General features: G+C 37.8%; 2 protein-coding genes across 2 annotated transcripts in view; both read left to right on the forward strand.

Annotated features, from left to right (window-relative positions):
• slc12a5b (solute carrier family 12 member 5b) overlaps positions 1–14081 on the forward strand; it is a 61979-nt gene extending 47898 nt beyond the window's left edge. Inside the window, exons 14-26 of the mRNA XM_060881862.1 lie at positions 86–184; positions 1866–1985; positions 2334–2438; positions 2728–2896; positions 2981–3176; positions 3459–3628; positions 4613–4744; positions 4862–4969; positions 5127–5252; positions 5979–6166; positions 6491–6505; positions 6785–6918; positions 10956–14081. Of these exons, the coding sequence (XP_060737845.1) occupies positions 86–184; positions 1866–1985; positions 2334–2438; positions 2728–2896; positions 2981–3176; positions 3459–3628; positions 4613–4744; positions 4862–4969; positions 5127–5252; positions 5979–6166; positions 6491–6505; positions 6785–6918; positions 10956–11047 (1654 nt within the window). The 3' untranslated portion in view covers positions 11048–14081. The remainder of the gene's footprint in view (positions 1–85; positions 185–1865; positions 1986–2333; positions 2439–2727; positions 2897–2980; positions 3177–3458; positions 3629–4612; positions 4745–4861; positions 4970–5126; positions 5253–5978; positions 6167–6490; positions 6506–6784; positions 6919–10955) is intronic.
• A 4376-nt stretch (positions 14082–18457) lies between these two features.
• Positions 18458–20348, forward strand: rh50 (Rh50-like protein). The gene is made up of 2 exons (XM_060881863.1): positions 18458–18950; positions 19051–20348. The coding sequence occupies exons 1-2, from the start codon at positions 18504–18506 to the stop codon at positions 20023–20025; spliced, it is 1422 nt and encodes a 473-aa protein (XP_060737846.1). The 5' UTR covers positions 18458–18503; the 3' UTR covers positions 20026–20348.
• The last annotated feature ends 408 nt before the right edge of the window (positions 20349–20756 follow it).

The following is a 20756-nucleotide window of genomic DNA, read 5'->3' on the forward strand; positions in this document are numbered from 1 at the left end:
CTGGTATTTCCAGCAATTATCTCTCTATATACGTACGTGTTTATGTCATGCTCGTCTGTTATATGATGTTGTTTTGTTTGCACAGGTTCTTCTTGATGTGTTACATGTTTGTGAACCTGGCCTGTGCTCTGCAGACACTCCTCAGGACGCCCAACTGGAGGCCACGTTTCAAATTCTACCACTGGTGGGTGTAACCTCAATCCCTACCTTGTTAATGTTACACAAATATAAAGGCAAATTTGTCTGATAAGATTAACAAAAAGGATATTGTTAAACAGAATACATACAATAACAAAGGCTTCATCAAGATTTTTGTTTATTATTTGAGTTTCAGGATGCATAGTCTGGCATGTGTGATACTAATCAAAATGTATTCTCACCTCACAAAGTTTTCACCACGACACTGACCAGGATAATGCGGCTGCTTGAGATGAATAAACGAATGAACTTTTGACGCCATTTGTCAGTGGTAATGCAGCATAAATAAAATGAATTGCAGTAATCGTTAAAGAGTGAGCTGTATATCATTATTGAGGTTTAAAAGTTTTACCCCTAATGCTCTGCTCTTAAACGAGGCCAATTTATATGATCTGTGGCAATCGATTCCATAAAGCAGTAGACTTCATCTAGTAGAATTTTTCACTCTGCAAATGTCCTTTTTCTTTTTTTTTTTTCTTTTCAAATTAAAGTTAGGTTTTAAAAAAATGTGCACTCATGCAAAATATACTAAATAATAAGTAAGGAATAAAATCAGCACTACAAATGGTAAAAATAATTTAAACACAGATGTGGTGTGATGTGTAATAACAAGAAATGGAGATACTGTTACCATGCCAAATCCCATGCTGAAGCTTTATTCCTCTTTTACATTGCAGACATTTATAAATAATTACATTTGTTCAGTTATAATATGACATGATTTATGTCTAACCATATACAGTATATTTACAATTGTAAATATAATGTTGTAGATTGTCCACCAAATGTTGTAGATTGTCCACCAAACAAGTTTCTGCTATCATTCCTGTTATGGCAGTGATAAACACTTGTTCCCGCAAAAAAGGTCTTTCTTGAAGTTAATGAAAAAAAATTAAACAAGCAGGTTGTCACGTTCCTAAAAATACTGAACACACAAAGCACAGAACACACTGTGGCAGAAAACCTACTCATGCTTCGTTGATTTTTTCTTGTACCTTGAAGCCGCCAATAGGCGTTCCTACTACTTGTTGCTATGGTAATAACCTTCATCAACAAATCAGTTTTCTTGCCGCTAAAATGAAACATTCTGGAGGGAGATTTGACGTTTGTGTATAAAATTCACCAGTGTATATCTGCATCATATTATATGAGATGAAGATGAAGATGAAGTTTGTGCTCTTTGCCCCGGATCACATGCCCTCTACAGTTTTCACTCCCATTGGTAGTTGCTGCACCAAGTCGCTCCTTATATTCGTGTAGTTTACTGTAACTTTTCTCAACTTTGTCACATTGCAGGACACACCCACATTTAGTAGCTTAACGGTACCATATAAATATTAATTAGTATGTTAAAATTTGGTTAAAACTGTATGTAAGTTAATGTAAGTTACTAGCTAATATAAGTTTTGCTAATGATCAGTAAACTTCAATGTGAGTGAATCTGCTCATTTGAGTTTGACTGCTTTTGTTTGTGCCCACACATTGAGTGGAGAATAGTGGTGATTCTCCTCATTCTAGTAAAACACTGGCTGAGGAAACTTATACAAACTATTGTCATGATAATTTCTCCCTATTTTTCAGGAGTTTAACTTCACCATATCAAACGATTATCTGCTTTTGGTCTATCCAAAGCCCAGCATATATAACATTTATTTTCTTTTATCCAGGGCTCTGTCTTTTCTGGGTATGAGCTTGTGTCTTTCCCTGATGTTCATCTGCTCCTGGTACTATGCCATCGTGGCCATGGTCATTGCTAGCTGCATCTACAAATACATCGAGTTCTGTGGGTAAGCAGGCATTAAACCCCCCTGAGAACACAAGCAGACATCAAGCCTGAGGCATCACCACACACCAGATAAGCCTATTACTTGGCAAAGTGCTATTATTATCCACTCTTTTGGACCAGGTTGGCAGTTTTGCTCTTGCCCTCGTTTTAAGAGCTGCTGGATCAATATGCTGGGCTCTTTTATTTAATGCAATTCACTGTGGTGTAAAATCACTGCGGCATGTATAGTACAAGATGCCATTAAGAGATTGGATAAAGGACAAAGGAATTAGAAGTGCTCTAATCAGTGGAAAAGTGCTATTAATGAAGCCGCCTTGACTCTTGAGGGATTTTTTTCTTGACTTCTCAGGGCGGAGAAAGAGTGGGGTGATGGTATACGTGGCATATCTCTCAGTGCTGCTCGTTACGCTCTGATGAGGCTGGAGGAAGGACCACCACACACCAAAAACTGGAGGTGAGCAACACACCAGATGCACCAACAATACAATCCTCATTCAGCAAACCCTTTGATTAGATCATCTGTAATTGGTGATGTCAGATTTACTCACCAAAAGATTTTTACAAGAGACCAGTGCTTTAAGGAAAAACATATTATATAACACAATAAAATGCTTATAGGTTGTAAAGGTCCAACAACATGAACATCTTCCTGTGATTATACAAACATGTACATTAAGACCAACGGCTTAAGCTAATATATTGTTGTTCATCAGAATTCTCTCATTTCTCACTATCTTTTCCAGGCCTCAGATCATGGTGCTGGTTGGTTTGGATGGCGAACAGAACGTGGAGCAGCCACGCCTCCTCTCACTGACCAATCAGCTGAAGGCAGGCAAAGGCTTGACCATTGTGGGAGCCTGTATTGAGGGCACATACCTTAACAACCACGAAAAAGCACAGAAAGCAGAACAGGTAAGAAAAGGATGAAAATGAACATACACACACACACACAACTAAAAACACTCTAAATCAAATGTCTCTGCTTTTGCCTCTCAGTCCCTGAGGAAGCTGATGGAGACGGAGAAGGTAAAGGGCTTCAGTCAGGTGGTGATCTCCTCTAACCTGCGTGAGGCCACCTCTCATCTCATCCAAGCTGGAGGACTCGGAGGCCTGCGCCACAACACTCTGGTCATCAATTATCCCAAGAACTGGAAGCAGCACGAGGACCATCAGCAGCTAAGGAATTTTATTGGTACGATGTTGAGCCTCTGAGGTGTAGAGTCGATACTAGCACTGAGTTCTGTAACAACTGATATAGAGAAAAAAATCTGTTACAATCTGGCTTTTATAAATCGATCATAATGTAAAAGCAACTCCTGTGAAAATCAAAAAAATTGTTGCTCCTTTTTCATTCAGACTTTTCTTTCTATCTAGAAGAGAAAAGACAGTTTTGAAATAATTCAAATTTCGCAGTTTGGCAGATCTAAATGATTACAAAATGCATTGGGGTGCTGCGTTTGTTCTTTTTTTTTAGAGGTTGTGCGGGAGACCACTGCGGCTCACTTGGCTCTTCTGGTGCCAAAGAACATTGCTGCGTATCCATCTAACGGTGAGCGCTTCACTGAGGGCCACATCGACGTCTGGTGGATTGTCCATGATGGAGGAATGCTTATGCTTCTGCCTTTCTTGCTGCGACAGCACAAGGTATTTAGCAGCCTCTGTATGTTCTCTGTATGTACAGGGGATTTTTTTTCTGAGGATGATTGGAATCTCTAACATGTATGTAGTGTGTAAGGAATTGGGCCTTGCACACGGCCCTTCCCTGCTCAGGACGTCCCCAACCTTGTGCCTTGAGTCCCTTGAGATAGACTCCAGGTTCCTCACAACCCTGTGCAAGATAAGCCTAACAGCAGATGGATGGATGACATCGTAGTACAGTGCAGAAACCTTTTTTGTATAATAAAATTTATTTAGAATTATTTTTAGCACTTTCTGATTGGTCCACATTCCATTTCTTTTCACATTCCATTCCATTGATAGATGAGTTAAAGATAGACAATATTTGTTTAAAGTTGTTTATTTTTTCCTCCCAAATGTGTTTGGGAATGTAATTAAAATTGGCTATAAGTGTATAAATGAACATCTAGTAATGAATAAAGTACTTGGGCGCCTTACAGAAAAATAATCAGATGATGTTTAGTGGAATAACGTTTACATCCTTAATTTGATACTTTTCCAATAATTGCATGTGTTGTTCATTTCAGAAAGAATTGTCTTGTGTTATTTATACTAAGCTTTGTGTGGTTGTATTCATGTTGTGGATCGACTGGGAAACAAATGAGTTCCTTTTGTCACTTACATTATAACCACTGTTCTTCTTGCCAAGGCTTTCGGCTTTCTGTTGAAGTTAGTAAGAACAAAACATTGTGAAGACTCGGATTGTGAAGACATGTCGAAAGCCTGAAATACGCCTGGCAGCTGGCACCACTATCCGTCCTGCTTGTTAAAACAATTGCTCAACACCTTCTGATCAGTCAGAATTAAAAATTCACCAATGTTGTGGTTTACTTGTCATTTAAAACTGAGTGTTTCATCACAACCTTCTAAGGATGTATGAGTGATGGGTTCGGTTTATGAGGCCAGATGTCATTTCATTTCAAGTGTATGTGTGTGTGTGTGTGTGTTTAGGTTTGGAGGAAATGCAAAATGCGCATCTTTACCGTGGCTCAGATGGATGACAACAGCATTCAGATGAAGAAAGACCTGATAACCTTCCTCTATCACCTGCGACTCGACGCCGAGGTGGAGGTGGTGGAAATGGTGAGATGCACACACAATTTTTGACATCTGCAGAATTCTACACATCTACACATGTACAAACACATACAGTAAACACACACAGATGCACAATGACCACTTTTCACCTTGTGCCCAAAGCATGACAGTGATATCTCAGCTTACACCTATGAGAAGACTCTGGTAATGGAGCAGCGGTCACAGATCCTTAAAGAGATGCATCTTACCAAGAACGAGTGGGAGAGAGAGGTACTGCATTACCACAATATTATACCATCTGTCTGTCTGTCTTGCTACTGATCATATATTAAGTAATTGGCAGGTTTCTAAACAACTGTGTTTACTTGTGCTATCTTTCCTGTCAGAGAGTTTGAGTAAAGTTTTTTGTTTTTTTTTCCACCCCCAGATTCAGAGCATTACAGACGTGTCCCGTGGCTCCATCCGCCGGAAAAACCCATCGAACCTTCATCCACCCAAAAATATCAGTGAGGAGCCTGCAGGGGGCAGTACTGAGGAGAAACCAGAAGAAGAGGTAGCTCTATTTAAATCATTTTCCTCTAATAAAGTGATAGCTGTGGAAGTCTTTCCAGATTATTATTAATTAATTCCCAATTGCAAATTGAAATACAAGCACGCCCATCGTATACTTCTGCTCTCTACACCGACTGACTAACTGACTGACTGACTGCAAGCCAGCGGAAATGCAAATGCAATGGCAAGCAGAAGCCAATGCAAATGGAATTGGCTTTTCATTGGCGGTTAATTTGTGTGAATGTGAAATTAAAATACAGACAACGCAGTTGTAAAACTTAATAATCTAGTCTAGGCTTAAAAAAATAGTCTAGGCTGATTTCTCTCTTGCCCAGACTTTATACTCGATTATACAGTAAACACTTGGATTGCAGTGATTGAGAAGGCACATATGGTGTAACGAGCATGAAGGAGGAGGATTATTTTCTCGATCACTGACTTCTCAAAGTGCCTTTGGTGCAGAAACTAGAAGTAATTAGACTCAGCAATTATCCAATGCAAAGTACAGATTAAACAAAGGGCTAAATGTCAACACTGTAAGTAAAGTGTAGCTTTGGGTCTATGTAATCGTTTTATATTTATGTAAAATTTCCATGCTAAAAGAAGCAGCCAAAAAAGCAGTAGTAGTTTTAATCCTGATTTGTTTTATTTTCCTCACCAAACTTCTCATCACTTGTTCTTCTATGTTCTCCTCTCTCAGTCTCTTCATCTCTCCTGTTCCCGACAGGTACAGCTCATCCAAGGTAAGAACGCCACACCCACCCCGACAAGCCCCATCACTCCGACTCCTACGGACAAAGGTGCCGTGAGCCCTAGCGAGGAGGTGCAAATGACCTGGAGCGATGACTTAGACAAGTCCAATAATTCACCTGTGGCTAAATTGGAGACCACTAAAGACATGTTTAACATAAAACCGTGAGTCACACTTTTACACAAAATCTAATTTTTGGTAAACATCTGCCTGAAAAGTAAGTAATGTTACATGGATTTGACTTACTGTTCTGTTCCTGGCAGCCATCTTGGACACAAAATAGGGGTATAGTGGTATAGTGATATTGCTGCAGAACATAAATGCTAAGTACAATTAACATGCTAAGTACAAAAAAAGCTAAGTACAATTAACATGTGAGGATGTTTTTGTTGGATTTGTAGGATTTTAGCTTTAATCAGACTCAGTGTTTTATATACTTGTGTAATCAGCTCTAAATGCAGTGTTATTCTCTCCTGGTCATGCTTCAGGGAATGGGAAAACCTGTGAGTACCTTCTCATTTTAACATGCCAGCCTTACACACTCAGTTTCTGTCTACAATGTGATATATGACCAGATTTAACATGTACAGGGAAGTGATCTGTAATAATAATTCAAAATTTTACGATTTGTTATAATGGCTACGTCTGCTTTCATAGCACTTCCCAAGTCTGTTACCCTTCACATACAAGTCTGAAAGCCAATCTGTTATTAATTAAAAATAACAGATATCCTGCACATAGAATGTTTAAGACTTCTGATTCTCGCCATCATGTCTTTTCAGGAACCGGTTCAACGTGAGGCGCATGCACCACGCGCAGAAGCTTAATGAAGTGATTGTGAGAAAGTCGCAAGATGCTAAGCTAGTCCTGCTGAACATGCCTGGGCCTCCTAAAAACCGCACTGGAGAAGAGAACTGTATCCTTCTCTTGCATCTTCTTCCAATTTGTTAAAGATTCAAGATTCTTTTATTGTCACTATACTGAATACAGTGATACTAAAGCAGTCCTTAATCCTTGGTGCAAGCTAAACTACAATTTTAAGAATTGACAAAAAGTGTACACAAAAAAAAAAATACAGTCAAGGCAATAGTAATAAATAAGGCAGATATGTGTATATTTTATATTTTAGTTATATATTTTATTGTATATGTATAAAAAAAAAACCCTGAACTGAGTTTTCAGTCTGTAACCTAGTGAACCAGTGTTAATGTATTCATCCATAGAGACTTAAAAACACTGTTGTATGTATAAATAAGTATGTAAATATTTTATATAGATAGAAATATATAGATAGAAATAAGTTATTGCACAAGTTAGTGTAAAGGATTGTAAACATGACAATGATTATATAATATAATGTGCACCAGAATCTAAACATACTGAGTAATATATGAATAAACACATACTGAGGTATACAGTGAACATAAACCTATAGGTTTTGTGTGTAAAATGTCAGATCAGTTTGTTACGATCCATCAGTGAATGTGTACGTGTGCGTGTTCACAAGCCTGGAAGCATTTAGCTCCCGTATGATGCCGGGGTAGAATCTGTTCTTAAGACCATTGGTTTAAATCCATTAAATTGGCAGCGGACCTTTAGGATGTTTGCTGTAGTTTTATGGCAGCATGATGTATAAAGTTCCTTTAAGGATTTTATATAATGAGTTAATCACCTTGAAACAGATCAAATCAGTCCAAGGTGGTCTAACTATCTAGCGAGTATACAACAGTATGAGATGTGGTTTCCATAGGGACCTGGTGCAAGTCTGCATAAAGTGCAAAAGATAATAAACCCACAGAGCAAAATACACAGACGAGTAAATAAGCATAAAAAATTCTAATTCAATTTGTATTTGTCACAAACGCAAATATACACAATATGACAAGTAGTGACGTGTTTACGACTGTTCCTTACAGTAGAAGGACATACAAATAAAACAAATCGTAGGTGCAATAAAGATGAAGACAAATCTTCTTCTTCTTTCGGCTTTTCCCTTCAGGGGTCGCCACAGCGAATCATCTCTCTCCACTTAACCCTATCTTCTGCATCCTCAACACTTGCACCCACTAGCTTCAAATCCTCATTAATTACATCCATATACCTCCTCTTTGGCCTTCCTCTTTGCCTCCTGCCTGGCAGCTCCATGTCCAACATTCTCCTACCAATATACTCACTCTCCCTCCTCTGAACATGTCCAAACCATCTTAATCTCGCCTCCCTAACTTTGTCCCCCAAACGTCCAACATGGGCTGTCCCTCTGATGTACTCGTTCCTAATCCTGTCCAATCTTGTCACACCCAAAGAGAACCTCAACATCTTCAGTTCGGCTACCTCAAGCTCTGACTCCTGTCTCTTCTTCAGTGACACTGTCTCTAAACCATACAGAACGGCCGGTCTCACCACTGTCCTGTACACCTTCCCCTTGATTCTTGCTGATATTTTCCTATCACACAGAACTCCTGACACCTTTCTCCACCCACTCCAACCTGCCTGCACTCGCTTCTTTACTTCTTTCCCACTCTCTCCATTACTCTGGACTGTTGACCCCAAGTACTTAAACTCCTGTACCTTCTTCACCTCTTCACCCTGTAACCTTACTGTTCCACTTCCCTCCCTTTCATTCACACACATGTACTCAGTCTTACTACGACTGACTTTCATTCCTCTTCTCTCCAGCGCAAACCTCCACCTCTCCAGGTTTTCCTCCACCTGCTCCCTGCTCTCACTGCAGATCACAATGTCATCTGCAAACATCATCGTCCAAGGAGACTCCTGTCTGACCTCCTCTGACAGCTGGTCCATCACTATAGCAAACAGGAAGGGGCTCAGAGCCGATCCCTGATGCAGTCCCACCTCCACTGTGAACTCCTCTGTCTGACCTACAGCACACCTCACCACTGTCCTGCTCCTCTCATACATGTCCTGCACCACTCTAACATACTTCTCTGCTACTCCTGACTTCCTCATACAGTACCACAGCTCTTCTCTTGGCACCCTGTCATATGCTTTCTCTAAGTCTACAAACACACAGTGCAACTCCCTCTGACCATCCCTATACTTCTCCATCAACATTCTCAGAGCAAAAATTGCATCTGTTGTGCTCTTTCTCGGCATGAAGCCATACTGCTGCTCAGAAATTTCCACCACCTTCCTTAACCTAGCTTCCACTACTCTTTCCCACAACTTCATTGTATGGCTCATCAACTTTATCCCCCTATAGTTGCTGCAACTCTGCACGTCACCCTTATTCTTAAAGATCGGCACCAACACACTCCTCCATTCCTGAGGCATCCTCTCACTTTCTAATACCCTGTTGAACAAACTAGTTATAAATTCCACTGCTGCTTCTCCTAGACACTTCCAGACCTCTACCGGGATGTCGTCAGGACCAACTGCCTTTCCACTTTTCATCCTCTTCAAGGCCTTCCTGACTTCATCCTTTCTAATCTTATCTACTTCCTGTTCCACAGAGTTCACCCCTTCTACTCTTTTTTCCCTCTGATTTTCCTCATTCATCAGCTCCTCAAAGTATTCCTTCCATCTCCTCTGTACACTCTCCTCACTTGTGAGCACCCTTCCATCTCTATCCTTAATAATTCTAACTTGCTGCACATCCTTCCCATCTCGATCCCTCTGTCTAGCTAACCTGTACAAGTCCTTCTCTCCTTCTCTAGTGTCTAACCTAGTGTACAACTCATCTTATGCCTTCTGCTTGGCCTTAGACACCTCCCTCTTCACTCTGCGCTGTAACTCCTTGTATTCCTGTCTATTCTCAAGGAGTTACAGCGCAGAGTGAAGAGGGAGGTGTAATAAAGATGAAGACAAATAAAAAGAAAAATAAACATAGATCTCTAAATGTAGATACAATAAAGAAAAATAAAATTCAAATAAAAACAGATCTGTACAATTATCAGTGAATGGGATGGAATACGAATGAGTGTTATACACTCACTGGCCACTTTATTAGGTACACCTTACTAGTACCGGTGTGGTCTTCTGCTGCTGTAGCCCATCCGCCTCAAGGTTCGACGTGTTGTGCATTCAGAGATGCTCTTCTGCATACCTCGGTTGTAACGAGTGGTTATTTGAGTTACTGTTGCCTTTCTATCAGCTCGAACCAGTCTGGCCATTCTCCTCTGACCTCTGGCATCAACAAGGCATTTGCGCCCACAGAACTGCCCTCACTGGATATTTTCTCTTTTTCGGACCATTCTCTGTAAAGCCTAGAGATGGTTGTGCGTGAAAATCCCAGTAGATCAGCAGTTTCTGAAATACTCAGACCAGCCCGTCTGGCACCAACAACCATGCCACGTTCAAAGTCACTTAAATCACCTTTCTTCCCCATTCTGACGCTCGGTTTGCAGCAGCAGATCGTCTTGACCATGTCTACATGCCTAAATGCATTGAGTTGCTGCCATGTGATTGGCTGATTAGAAATTTGCAGAAAATTGCAGTTGGACAGGTGTACCTAATAAAGTGGCCGGTGAGTGTATATAAATCAGATATATACAGGGCAGATTTTATATTCTTTATAAGGTATGTACATGATACAAAGGAAAGTAATGTACAGCAGATAGTAAGAGTTAGAGTAAACAGGACAATAGATACACAGTGCATTGATGCTATCACCATGCTACAAAGGATTGATATATTTTCTATTATATAGAAAACTATATTATATAGTTTGTCCATTTTCTGCTTTTCTACTGTCAGGTATTAATAGTTCTGATATCTATGTATATATCTGTATTTATGAATAACTTCCAAGGTTACACACAGTTTCAAGATTTTTTTAGTTACACAGAACAACTTTTTTTGTCACGGTGAAAACATAATCACAAGAGAAAATAATTTCATCATGAAAAAAATTGCATGTGTGAAAAGAATTTTATTCTTGTGTATATCCAATTTTTTTTGTCCTGCTTATACTCTTTAACTTGAATGGTTTTACAGACATGGAGTTCCTCGAGGTCCTGACTGAGGGTCTCAATCGAGTCCTCCTTGTGCGTGGTGGCGGACGTGAGGTCATCACCATCTACTCTTAATGAACAAGCCCATCCTCCCTGTGAAGTCTTTTTCATGCCATGTTGCTCGAACCATAGACTGAACATCCCAGCGTTCCCAGACTCTGCCATGAGCAATAGAGCCCCAGCACATATCAGACTACTTTGCACTACATCATCAGAGACCTCTTTATTACACCAGCTTAACCATCAGTCTAGCTCAGCATTATTCTCTCTATCTCTTAAGTTAAGGAACTGCTTTTATGTTTTTACCGGTTTTTGAAAGTACATGCATTGCATAGATAGCTAGCTGACTCTCAGAAGGCCGACACCCAAAGTTAGACTCAACCAAACACCAAGATACTGATACTTTAATACTGAGAAATAAGCAGGTTTAATTATCAGTTTATGAAAACGTCTTCCAGTGTATCGTCTTACGGCCCGAGAAGCACTTTGAATCTAAACCACAGAATGTGTGTGTGTGTTTTGTGTGTGTGTGTGTGTGTGTGTGTGTGTGTGTGTGTGTGTGCTTGGCTTGACTGCTTGGAGAGCCAAACCTTGTAGCTGTCCATGGGTTCGTGCCATGGACGTGTCTGAGTATTGAAAAGTGATGCTGCCGAGATGCATAAGTTTATCTAATAAGTAGTTGATGTTAATATATTGAAGAAGAAAACAAAACAAAACAAAAAATACAGGGATGTGAGCTTCTTGGAAACTTGACCAGACCATGAAGGCAGTTTTATACTTTTTACACACTTCAGTTCATAGTATCCTCTTTACACGGATGACAGATATTATGAGATCATAACGTGAACGATTCCGAAACGCATCGGCACATCACACATAGAGATGTACATACTGTAGTATAGATATATTCGACATATTATTGCTTTAAAACAGAACAAAAAAAAAAAGAAGTGTTATGTGACAAATTTATCGATTTCAAAAAGATATAGGCATTTTATCAGCATTTTAAAAAAAAGGAGCAGAAAATATTCTAAAGGAATATAAAATGTTAAAGTATATGTATATTGTGAATATTTATCTACACAAAAGAATATTAACATTATCAGCAATTTTGAATGAATGACTACCATGATGATCACCAGCTTCTGCCAAACACTGAAATGTGCAATGTGTGCCATATGGACAAAAAAAATAAAAAATTTAAATAGGACCTTACTCTTTAAACGTAACCAAGTGAAGAACGAACACTGGGTATATTATATCCCTATAATAAGCTAATGAGGCACTATACTAGGGCTTCGTTCATTTTTGTATGGTTTAAATAACGCACCAAACAAAAGCAAAAAAATTCAAACAAAACCTAAACCCACTGTACAGCAACACTCTATTTTTCACAGTGTTATGTTATGTTATGTTATATTAGATTGAATATTCTTGATGTAAGAGCAACCCACATATTCAAAAGCATTGTTCTATGTTTACTTAGAGTAGAAGTGTGTATATATACAGTATATCCATATATCCTCTTTTTTTTTTTTTTGGAAAATTACAAAGGCGAAACTGTTTACTGAGTATACTCTTGAAAAAAAAAAGTAATTCTTGTGTCTTGTGTAATTGTGAAGGTGAAGGAGAGACTAGAATCCAATTGCACTGAGGATTCTGTTATCTGACACATTATAAGAATCACACCAACCGCAGGCTGTGTAAATGAGGCAGGAAGCTGGTTGAAATTAAGAGCATTGCTTGACTGCTTTTTTTCACATAAGCTCATGTTCATCTAGTGTACGCTTTGGAGAAAAGGTAACGTTCGAGAAGGTCGGAATTATCGGCCCTTACTAAAAAATCGCAGACTTTTCACAGGTGCGCTACAGGCTTTTAAAAATTAATTCCACGTAAAAATAAATCAGTGGCATTACTAAAAAACTCATGTGAAAATAAATTGTGTTTGTGAAAAATAACTTGTGAAAATGGTAAAAAAAAAAAAAAAAAAAAGCACTTAAATTTGTACTGTAAAATAGAATTAACATATGTGAAGAATTTTACATATGTGAAAAATGTATGCGGGAAAAATAATGTGTGAAAATAAAGGAATCAGTGAAAAATTCCCATGTGGATATAACGTAATCACGTGGAAAAGTAATTTAATCATAAAAAACTAAAAATATCTGTGAAAAAAATCACATTTGAAAAAATTAAATCACAAAAATAATGCATGTGCAGTCATGTAAAATTATGTTAATTGGGGGAAAAAATCTAAACTGAACATGGACTTCATGTAATGGACTTATATTTAAGGGTTTAAAAATATAATGTGAAAATATTACATTGAAATTACATGAGAAAATAATGACATGAAAAAATCACCTAACTGAAAAATCATGTGGGAAAATAACTTAATCATGAAAAAAAAAATCAAATGTGAACATAACTTAATTGTGAAAAGTCATATGAGAAAGTATTTTAATCATGAAAAATCACATGTGAAAATAACTTATTTGTAAAGAATTGTAAGAAAAGGTATTTTAAATCATGAAAAATGACGTGTGAACATGACTCAATTGTGAAAAATTGTGGGAAAATGACAAACATAAAAAAGGGCAAAAAATAACGTTAGAAGAAAATTGTTGTGGGACGTGGAATTAATTGTGTTCTGGAGAAAATCGCACGTGAAGAACAAACATGAGAACTGTGAATAAATGAACTGGTAAAAAATATTTAGCATGAAATATATTTTACATGTAAATAAGGCTGACGTGAAAAAAAATCACATTTATATAACCTCATCTTTGTGGGGAAATTTGCATGTGACAATAGAAAACGTATAGTTGCACTACAACTTTAAAATGTGTGAAGCCTAAACATGTGAAGTATCAAAATCCCACCTGTGAAATTCTTGTGACTTTTCTCTAAGGGTGGAAAATCTCTCCGTGGTGGTTATACAGGTTTTCTGGCACTTTAGTCACATTAACTTACAGGCGACGCCTTTGTGAGAACTTCACTATCGGTACATGTTACTAGCAGACTACCTATCATACGACTACAGTGTACAGGTTTAGTGAAAACAAAAAGGACACCATTTCAGATGTGAACTTTTACCACCTTCCCTAAAAATGTCTTTAGTATGTTGGCTTGATTTGTTTATTAATTTAGTCATTCTTTCTATTTATTTAAACAAGCTAAGCTACTTCAAGCTAGATTTACATAGCTAGATTGAGTATAACTGTAGTTGCTTGCCGTTTCTTACCTAAAACTTAAACATTTTTAAAATTCAACTAGAATTTGTGCATCATCTAGATTTTTGTCTGTTTTGGGTTTTTTGTTTTTGTTCACAGTTTCTTACATAGTAACAAACCACACTTTATTTCAGGTCAAAAAAACTGAACTTCTAAAGTAAAAATAAAAGATTTGGTAACACTTTCTATGAAGCCGCTATTCATAAATCGTTACAAGCGGCTTCTTTGTAATTTGATAATGACTCTCTTAGTACTTTAATAATGTTTAATAACAGCCTAATAATGTACGATTATTATAATAATTATTCCTCAACAGTCATGTTGTAATGCAAGTGACACGATTCATTATAATCCCATTCATTATGTGCTGAGGTGCACAACCTTCATAACTAATAACTATACCAACCAACAATACCAACTACAATATTTATGAATGCGTATTTATTTTATAAAGCGGCCAGCTTTTAAAAATACTAATTCTAGCTCGTTTGTAAGAAATGATTAACCTTACTTTTCTAATGTCATTTGGAAAGTGTTACCATAGTGGAATATTTGGAAATAATTTCAGTTCACAGTGATGCTAAGGGCTCTCCAGGATCATTCCATGCTAATAAATTGCATTTGTTATTTACTACTTACTTACAGGGCTGGACAGTTTAAAGAGTAGTTCTGGACAAAATGTTAATGTTTTTGTCCTAAATTATTAGCTAGGGCTAATCTGTGTCCAGATTTATTTTAGCAGACGTTGAGTTTTCTTTATAGAAGAAACGCTTCGTTCTGTAACGGCAAAGTAGAGCAAATGTTAGCACTGTGACGTGACGGTCAAATTTTATTTTACATCTGTTTTGGTGCATGTTAGAGATGGGTTTATTATTTTGGTTGCACACACACACTTTACCTATTATCCCTCATGCTTGTCTTGTGCTGTGAAGTTTGTTGCCTTTAGGGAACAGAGTGTTCTAAAAATATCCAGAAATCTACAGCATGAATCTAAGCTCATGCTAATATGCAATGTTGACTTGTAGCCTTCTTGCAACGAAAGCGGAAAGTTTTCTACCGGTAGTTCAGCAAGGTCGATAAAGAGACCAGTTAATTAGATTTATTTTAATTAAACTGCAGGTTTTTTCAGAAGGTGCTATAAACATATGCATGATTGTTGTGGAAATTGTAAGAATGTTATTTTAAAAAAAGAAAAAGAAGAGAAAACAGCAAATATATATTTATTTAAAGATTAGAGAGTCTTTGGCAAAGGAAGATGTAGCTAACAAATGTACGGTGTAGTGATGAAAAGCAGTGTGTGGCTCAGGAGTCACAAATACGTACAGTACAAATGCAATAATGAGTATCATAAAGAACCATGGCTTCCTCTTAGAGGAACGATTTTTCAGCAAGATCTGATTTCGATAGGCAGTTTAGAATCACTGTATCTTTATTTGCATGGGTTGGATCCTCAACACTGAACTCTGCAAGTTCTCTCCATCAATTAAATCTGTTAGTTATGGTGCAGTGAGCCTAAAATGTCTTTATCTTATATTATCTCTTCTTTAAATTAAGATAAATATTTATTATATAAAAGGTTTTTTTTTGAGTGGTCACAAACCACCATTCTCAAATTATAATGATTTCATTAAAAAAAAATTGAAATATCTATTTGATCCTTGGGTTGGTGTTTACAGCAGGATTATACCAGGCCCTGTTCATGTGCAGCTTACTAAATGTAATCTAGCTTTTAGTTTCGTGGACATACATACTATGAATTCTAAATATATATATATAAATAAAAGTAAAAAAGACAGAAAAAAATTATCACCTAGCAACAAAAAAAAGGTCAGAAATAGAATTTGCATTTCTACACACCTTAGCATTTGTGTTTAATTCTTAGAAGCGTAGTGATATGTTTTTGTATAGTAGTCCGCACATATGGTTTAGGTTCGATGTTAAAGGTGTTTTACGTTGTCTGTTACAATTCTCTATCCTCTAAGCGAGGACTCGCTAAATGTGTGCGAGGGCATATGTGAGAAAGATGGATAGAGGTAGAAAGGGCATGAGGTGTGTGTGTGTGTGTGTGTTTGTGTGTGTATGTGTGTGTGTGTGTGTGAGTGTGTGTTTGAGTTGTACTTCTATAAGAAATAAGAAAAGATAGGCAGTGGTGTTTTTGTAAATAAAACTATTATAGAGTTATATCCAAGTGTAGCTGTTTTATTTCCATGTCCATGCAAGTCTAATATTTTAAAGAAAATACAGAAAGGTGTGTTCTCTATTGTGTTCGATAACATATTTTAAAAGAGATACCTGAGATTATTGTTTTACCTTGTAAAATGCTTCTCTATTACATGGCTAATGGTTTCTCTGGACCATTTTATAGAGTTGTCTGCACAAATGCAATAAATTGTTGTTTTATTACACACATCGCTGTGGCTGCCTTTTGTTGAGAATAATTTTCACTTTGGAGCAATATTAGCTGGAATTGAGAAATATAAAATGATATCGGACCTTAGCATAGAGTTGAACAACATTTCATTGTATTAAATATGTTCAGAAAAACTTATTGAATGTTTCCCTAAATGACCATCATAAAAATTATTTTTTAAAAGAGACACATACTGTACATACATAAGTGATGTGACATACAGCTAAGTATGGTGACCCATACTCAGAATCCGTTCTCTGAATTTAACCCATCCAAAGTGCACACACACAGCAGTGAACACACACACCGTGAACACACACCTGGAGCAGTGGGCAGCCAATTATGCTGTGGCGCCCGGGGAGCAGTTTTGGGGGTTCGGTGCCTTGCTCAAGGGCACCTCAGTCATGGTATTGCTGGCCCGAGACTCGAACCCACAACCTTAGGGTTAGGAGTCAAACTCCTAGTTTCCCCAAAAAAGTCGTGTCATTGGGGTGGGGTGTCATTCTCTCTCCACTGTCGATCACAGTGTATGCATAATTACATGTATGCTGAAGAGGGAAGTCACTGCATACTCCAAAGGGTGTTGAGCTGCCCAGTGACACAACATGAAGAAAAGTTCCTGTTCCTGTTCAAGACTTCCTGGTTGGATAGGAACTGGTGAGACCAAAGTAAGGAGACACTAGGGTAATGATCCATCCATCCATTTTCTATTCCAGGAGACTCAGAGTACAAGGCAGGGTATACCCTTTACGGGATGCCAGTCTATCTCAGGGAACATTCACAGTATGATCAATTTAAAGATGCCAATCTGCCTACAACACATGTCTTTGGACTCCATGGCACAGAGAGAACATGCAGACTCCACACACTCCTAGTGGAGGCAGGAATCACACCCCCAACCTGGGAGGTAGAAGGCAAACATGCTAACCACCAAACCATGGGGAAACAGTTAGTCATCATGTTGAGAAACAGATTATAAAGGCCAGCTTGCAAAAACAGCGTGCAAAAATGTTTACACCTGACCATCATTATATTCATTTGTACACACAATTTCTGTTCAAAGTGAAATATACTGAACAGGTGTATTTGCACTTACACTGGCCTTACACTGTATATTGAAAGTGTAAATAAAAACACCCCAAATGGCACACTTGTTAGGATTAACCTGCCAAATGCATTTGAAAGATGCAGTTCTCCACAGACTAATAGTAAATCATGCTCAAAAGTTTGTTTCTGTGTTCGGTATGATTTTATACATGCAAACTTTCATTACATTAGTTCAAATTAAACTGAAATGTAACTTTATGTTTCAATGTCATTTTATTTCATTATAAACACAAGACCAGATGTCTTCAGAGTCTTATTGTATTTCTAATGTTAATAGGCATATGAACATTTGAACATCAGAACATATTGTTCTTCCATGTTCATCAGTCTCATGCCCTCTTAAATATATTCACACGTATCAGGTTACAAGGTAAATATGTGGCTAGGTGTATTAAACATATATTGATGAATAACATCACATCAAATAGTGCATGCTACAGTATTTGCTATTATACAACCAAAGTGAACAATCTGCTACCTTTACCTCTCCATTGCCTTACTATGTAACAGCATAAAATAAAATGTAAGTACAGTATATACTACACTATATTCTGTTGCTCAAAAGCTGCTGAGTGTTCATAAACTTTGTTACCAAGGGCCAAAGTTCAGGTGCCCATTGCTGGACCATAGAGACTGAAAGAATACGCCGTGTTCTCAGCCAATAGACATTGCATTTCTTATCAGACTAAAGGATATAAAAACACAAGCAGTCATGCTAAGATAGACAGTAACACAAAAGGGTTGAGGACAGCAAGGGAGTGTTACCTCAGAAACTAACAAAATGAAGAAAGATTCTACAAATCTGAGAGTGCGGCTTCCTGCCCTTATATTTGCCCTGGAAGTCCTGATTGTGGTCTTATATGCTTTCTTTGTGACTTATGATGATCACAGCAATGCATTACTCCAGAACAATATGACAAATCCTAAAGAGAATGCCGTATACCAAGACTATCCCTTTTTTGCTGATATCCAGGTGATGATCTTCATCGGATTTGGCTGCCTTCTATCCTTCTTTAGGCACTATGGATTTGGTGGAATGGTTTTTAACTTCCTGACTGCCACATTTTCTATTCAATGGGCCATTTTGGTCCAGGGTTTTTTCCATTTCTACTATGATGGGAAGATTCATCTGGGAGTGATAAACCTGATCAATGCAGAGTTTGCTTGTGCTGTTGTACTGATCTCATTTGGGGCAGTGCTTGGAAAGACCAGTCCTGTGCAGCTATTAGTAAGTCTGGTTGTGGTATTATTTCTTTTAGCCCACCTTTTGTAAGTATTTTTTTTTTTTATTTTAGCTTTGTCACTAACAGCTAATATGTCATCTATAGATTATGGCCTTGTTGGAGGTTCCCATCTTTGGTGTTGCAGAATGGATAGTTGTAATGTACCTGAAGATCAATGATGCTGGAGGTTCCATTCTCATACATCTATTTGCCTGTTACTTCGGTTTGGGTGTCACCTACATGTTGTATAGACCAGATCTGAACAACGGCCATCCCAAAGAGATTACCAGCTATAATTCTGATATGCTTTCCGTGCTTGGTACACTGTTTCTTTGGGTATTCTGGCCTTCCTTTAATTGTGCCTTAACTCCGAGTGGGGATGACCAGCATCGTGCCATTCTTCATACTTTCATAGGGCTGAGTGCTTCCACACTAACTGCCTTCGCCCTTTCTGCCATGCTCAGCAAAAATGGCAAGTACAACATGGCTGATGTGCAGAATGTAACCCTGGCGGGTGGGGTCACTGTCGGTGCCTCGGTTGACATGATGATCTCTCCTGTTGCCGCTTATGTGCTAGGGATGCTGGGAGGCATGGCTTGCATGCTGGGCTATAAGTATCTTAGCCCTTTCCTGGCACGAAGATTGCATGTGCAGGATCAGTGTGGCATCCACAATCTCCATGGCCTAACCGGGCTTATCTCAAGTCTAGCTGCTATTTGTGCCATTCTCTTGGCCAGTGAGGAAACTTATGGCCCCAGTCTCTACCAGACCTTTTCATTTCGTGCACCCATTGTTGGAGACCCTCGGTTGGAGGAACTCCAGAAACTGATCCCAGGATTGGAAGGAGGTCTTGGACGCACAGCACAAGAACAAGCCTTGTACCAAGTGGCTGCTCTGGGAAGTACTATTGCAATAGCCATAGTGGGAGGTGTGCTGACTGGATTCGTGCTCAAACTGCCATATCTGGCCAGTCCGAATGATGTGTCCTGCTTTGATGATGAGCCTTACTTTAACATTCCTCCAGATCAGACGTATATAGTTGAGAATGAGAAAGACATATCACTACAACAAGTAAATTAAGAAAGATTTCATGATCTTTCAATGATATCAAAACATTTCATTTTAAATTAAGCACTTCTTTTAATTCACTACAATGTAATAACAATGGTATGGTTCGGTAGAAAATGTTTTTAATTGTTGGTCCTTACCTTCTTGAAATCGGATCCTTATTGATTTACTAAAACAAGCTTAAAGTTAGATTTAACATCTCAACATGCAATAATATAAATACCACAATCTCTTACTTACTATTAATTATTTAAATAATCATTAAAATAATGATTATTTTCATAAAAATGTAAATAATAATAATAATAATAATAATAATAATAATAATAATAATAATAATAATAATCTTTACAATAAATAGACAATATATTAGTTAATCATTTAAACCATGTGTCTACATTTAAATAGTTTGTTTCTGCAATACATCTGTACTCAGGAGGTCTGTGTTTCTTTGTTTCATTTTTGTACTGACTGTAAATTTATAAATTATGTTTTATATTAGTGTTTATAAGCATAGATCAGTACATCCTTCAGCTGTACAGTAAACGGTTTAACAGAAATATTAATACATGTAACTTTATAAATGAACAACAGCCATAAACTGCATTGTTTGGTTGTTAAAGGTGAAATATGCTAAGCTGATTACTGTGTAAGACAACCAGAATAATCATTGACAATTGGCATACAGACATAAACTGTCTGTCCACTTTATTAGGAACAACTTCAAAAAATAATAATAATAA

The sequence above is a fragment of the Tachysurus vachellii genome, chromosome 11 (genome assembly GCF_030014155.1).
Source record: "Tachysurus vachellii isolate PV-2020 chromosome 11, HZAU_Pvac_v1, whole genome shotgun sequence".
Lineage (NCBI taxonomy): Eukaryota > Metazoa > Chordata > Actinopteri > Siluriformes > Bagridae > Tachysurus > Tachysurus vachellii.

Coding starts and splice junctions, on each gene's coding strand:
- rh50 (XM_060881863.1), top strand. CDS start 18,504: ATGAAGAAAGATTCTACAAATCTGAGAGTGCGGCTTCCTGCCCTTATA. Junction 18,951..19,050: donor CCAGTCCTGTGCAGCTATTA/GTAAGTCTGGTT, acceptor TGTCATCTATAG/ATTATGGCCTTGTTGGAGGT.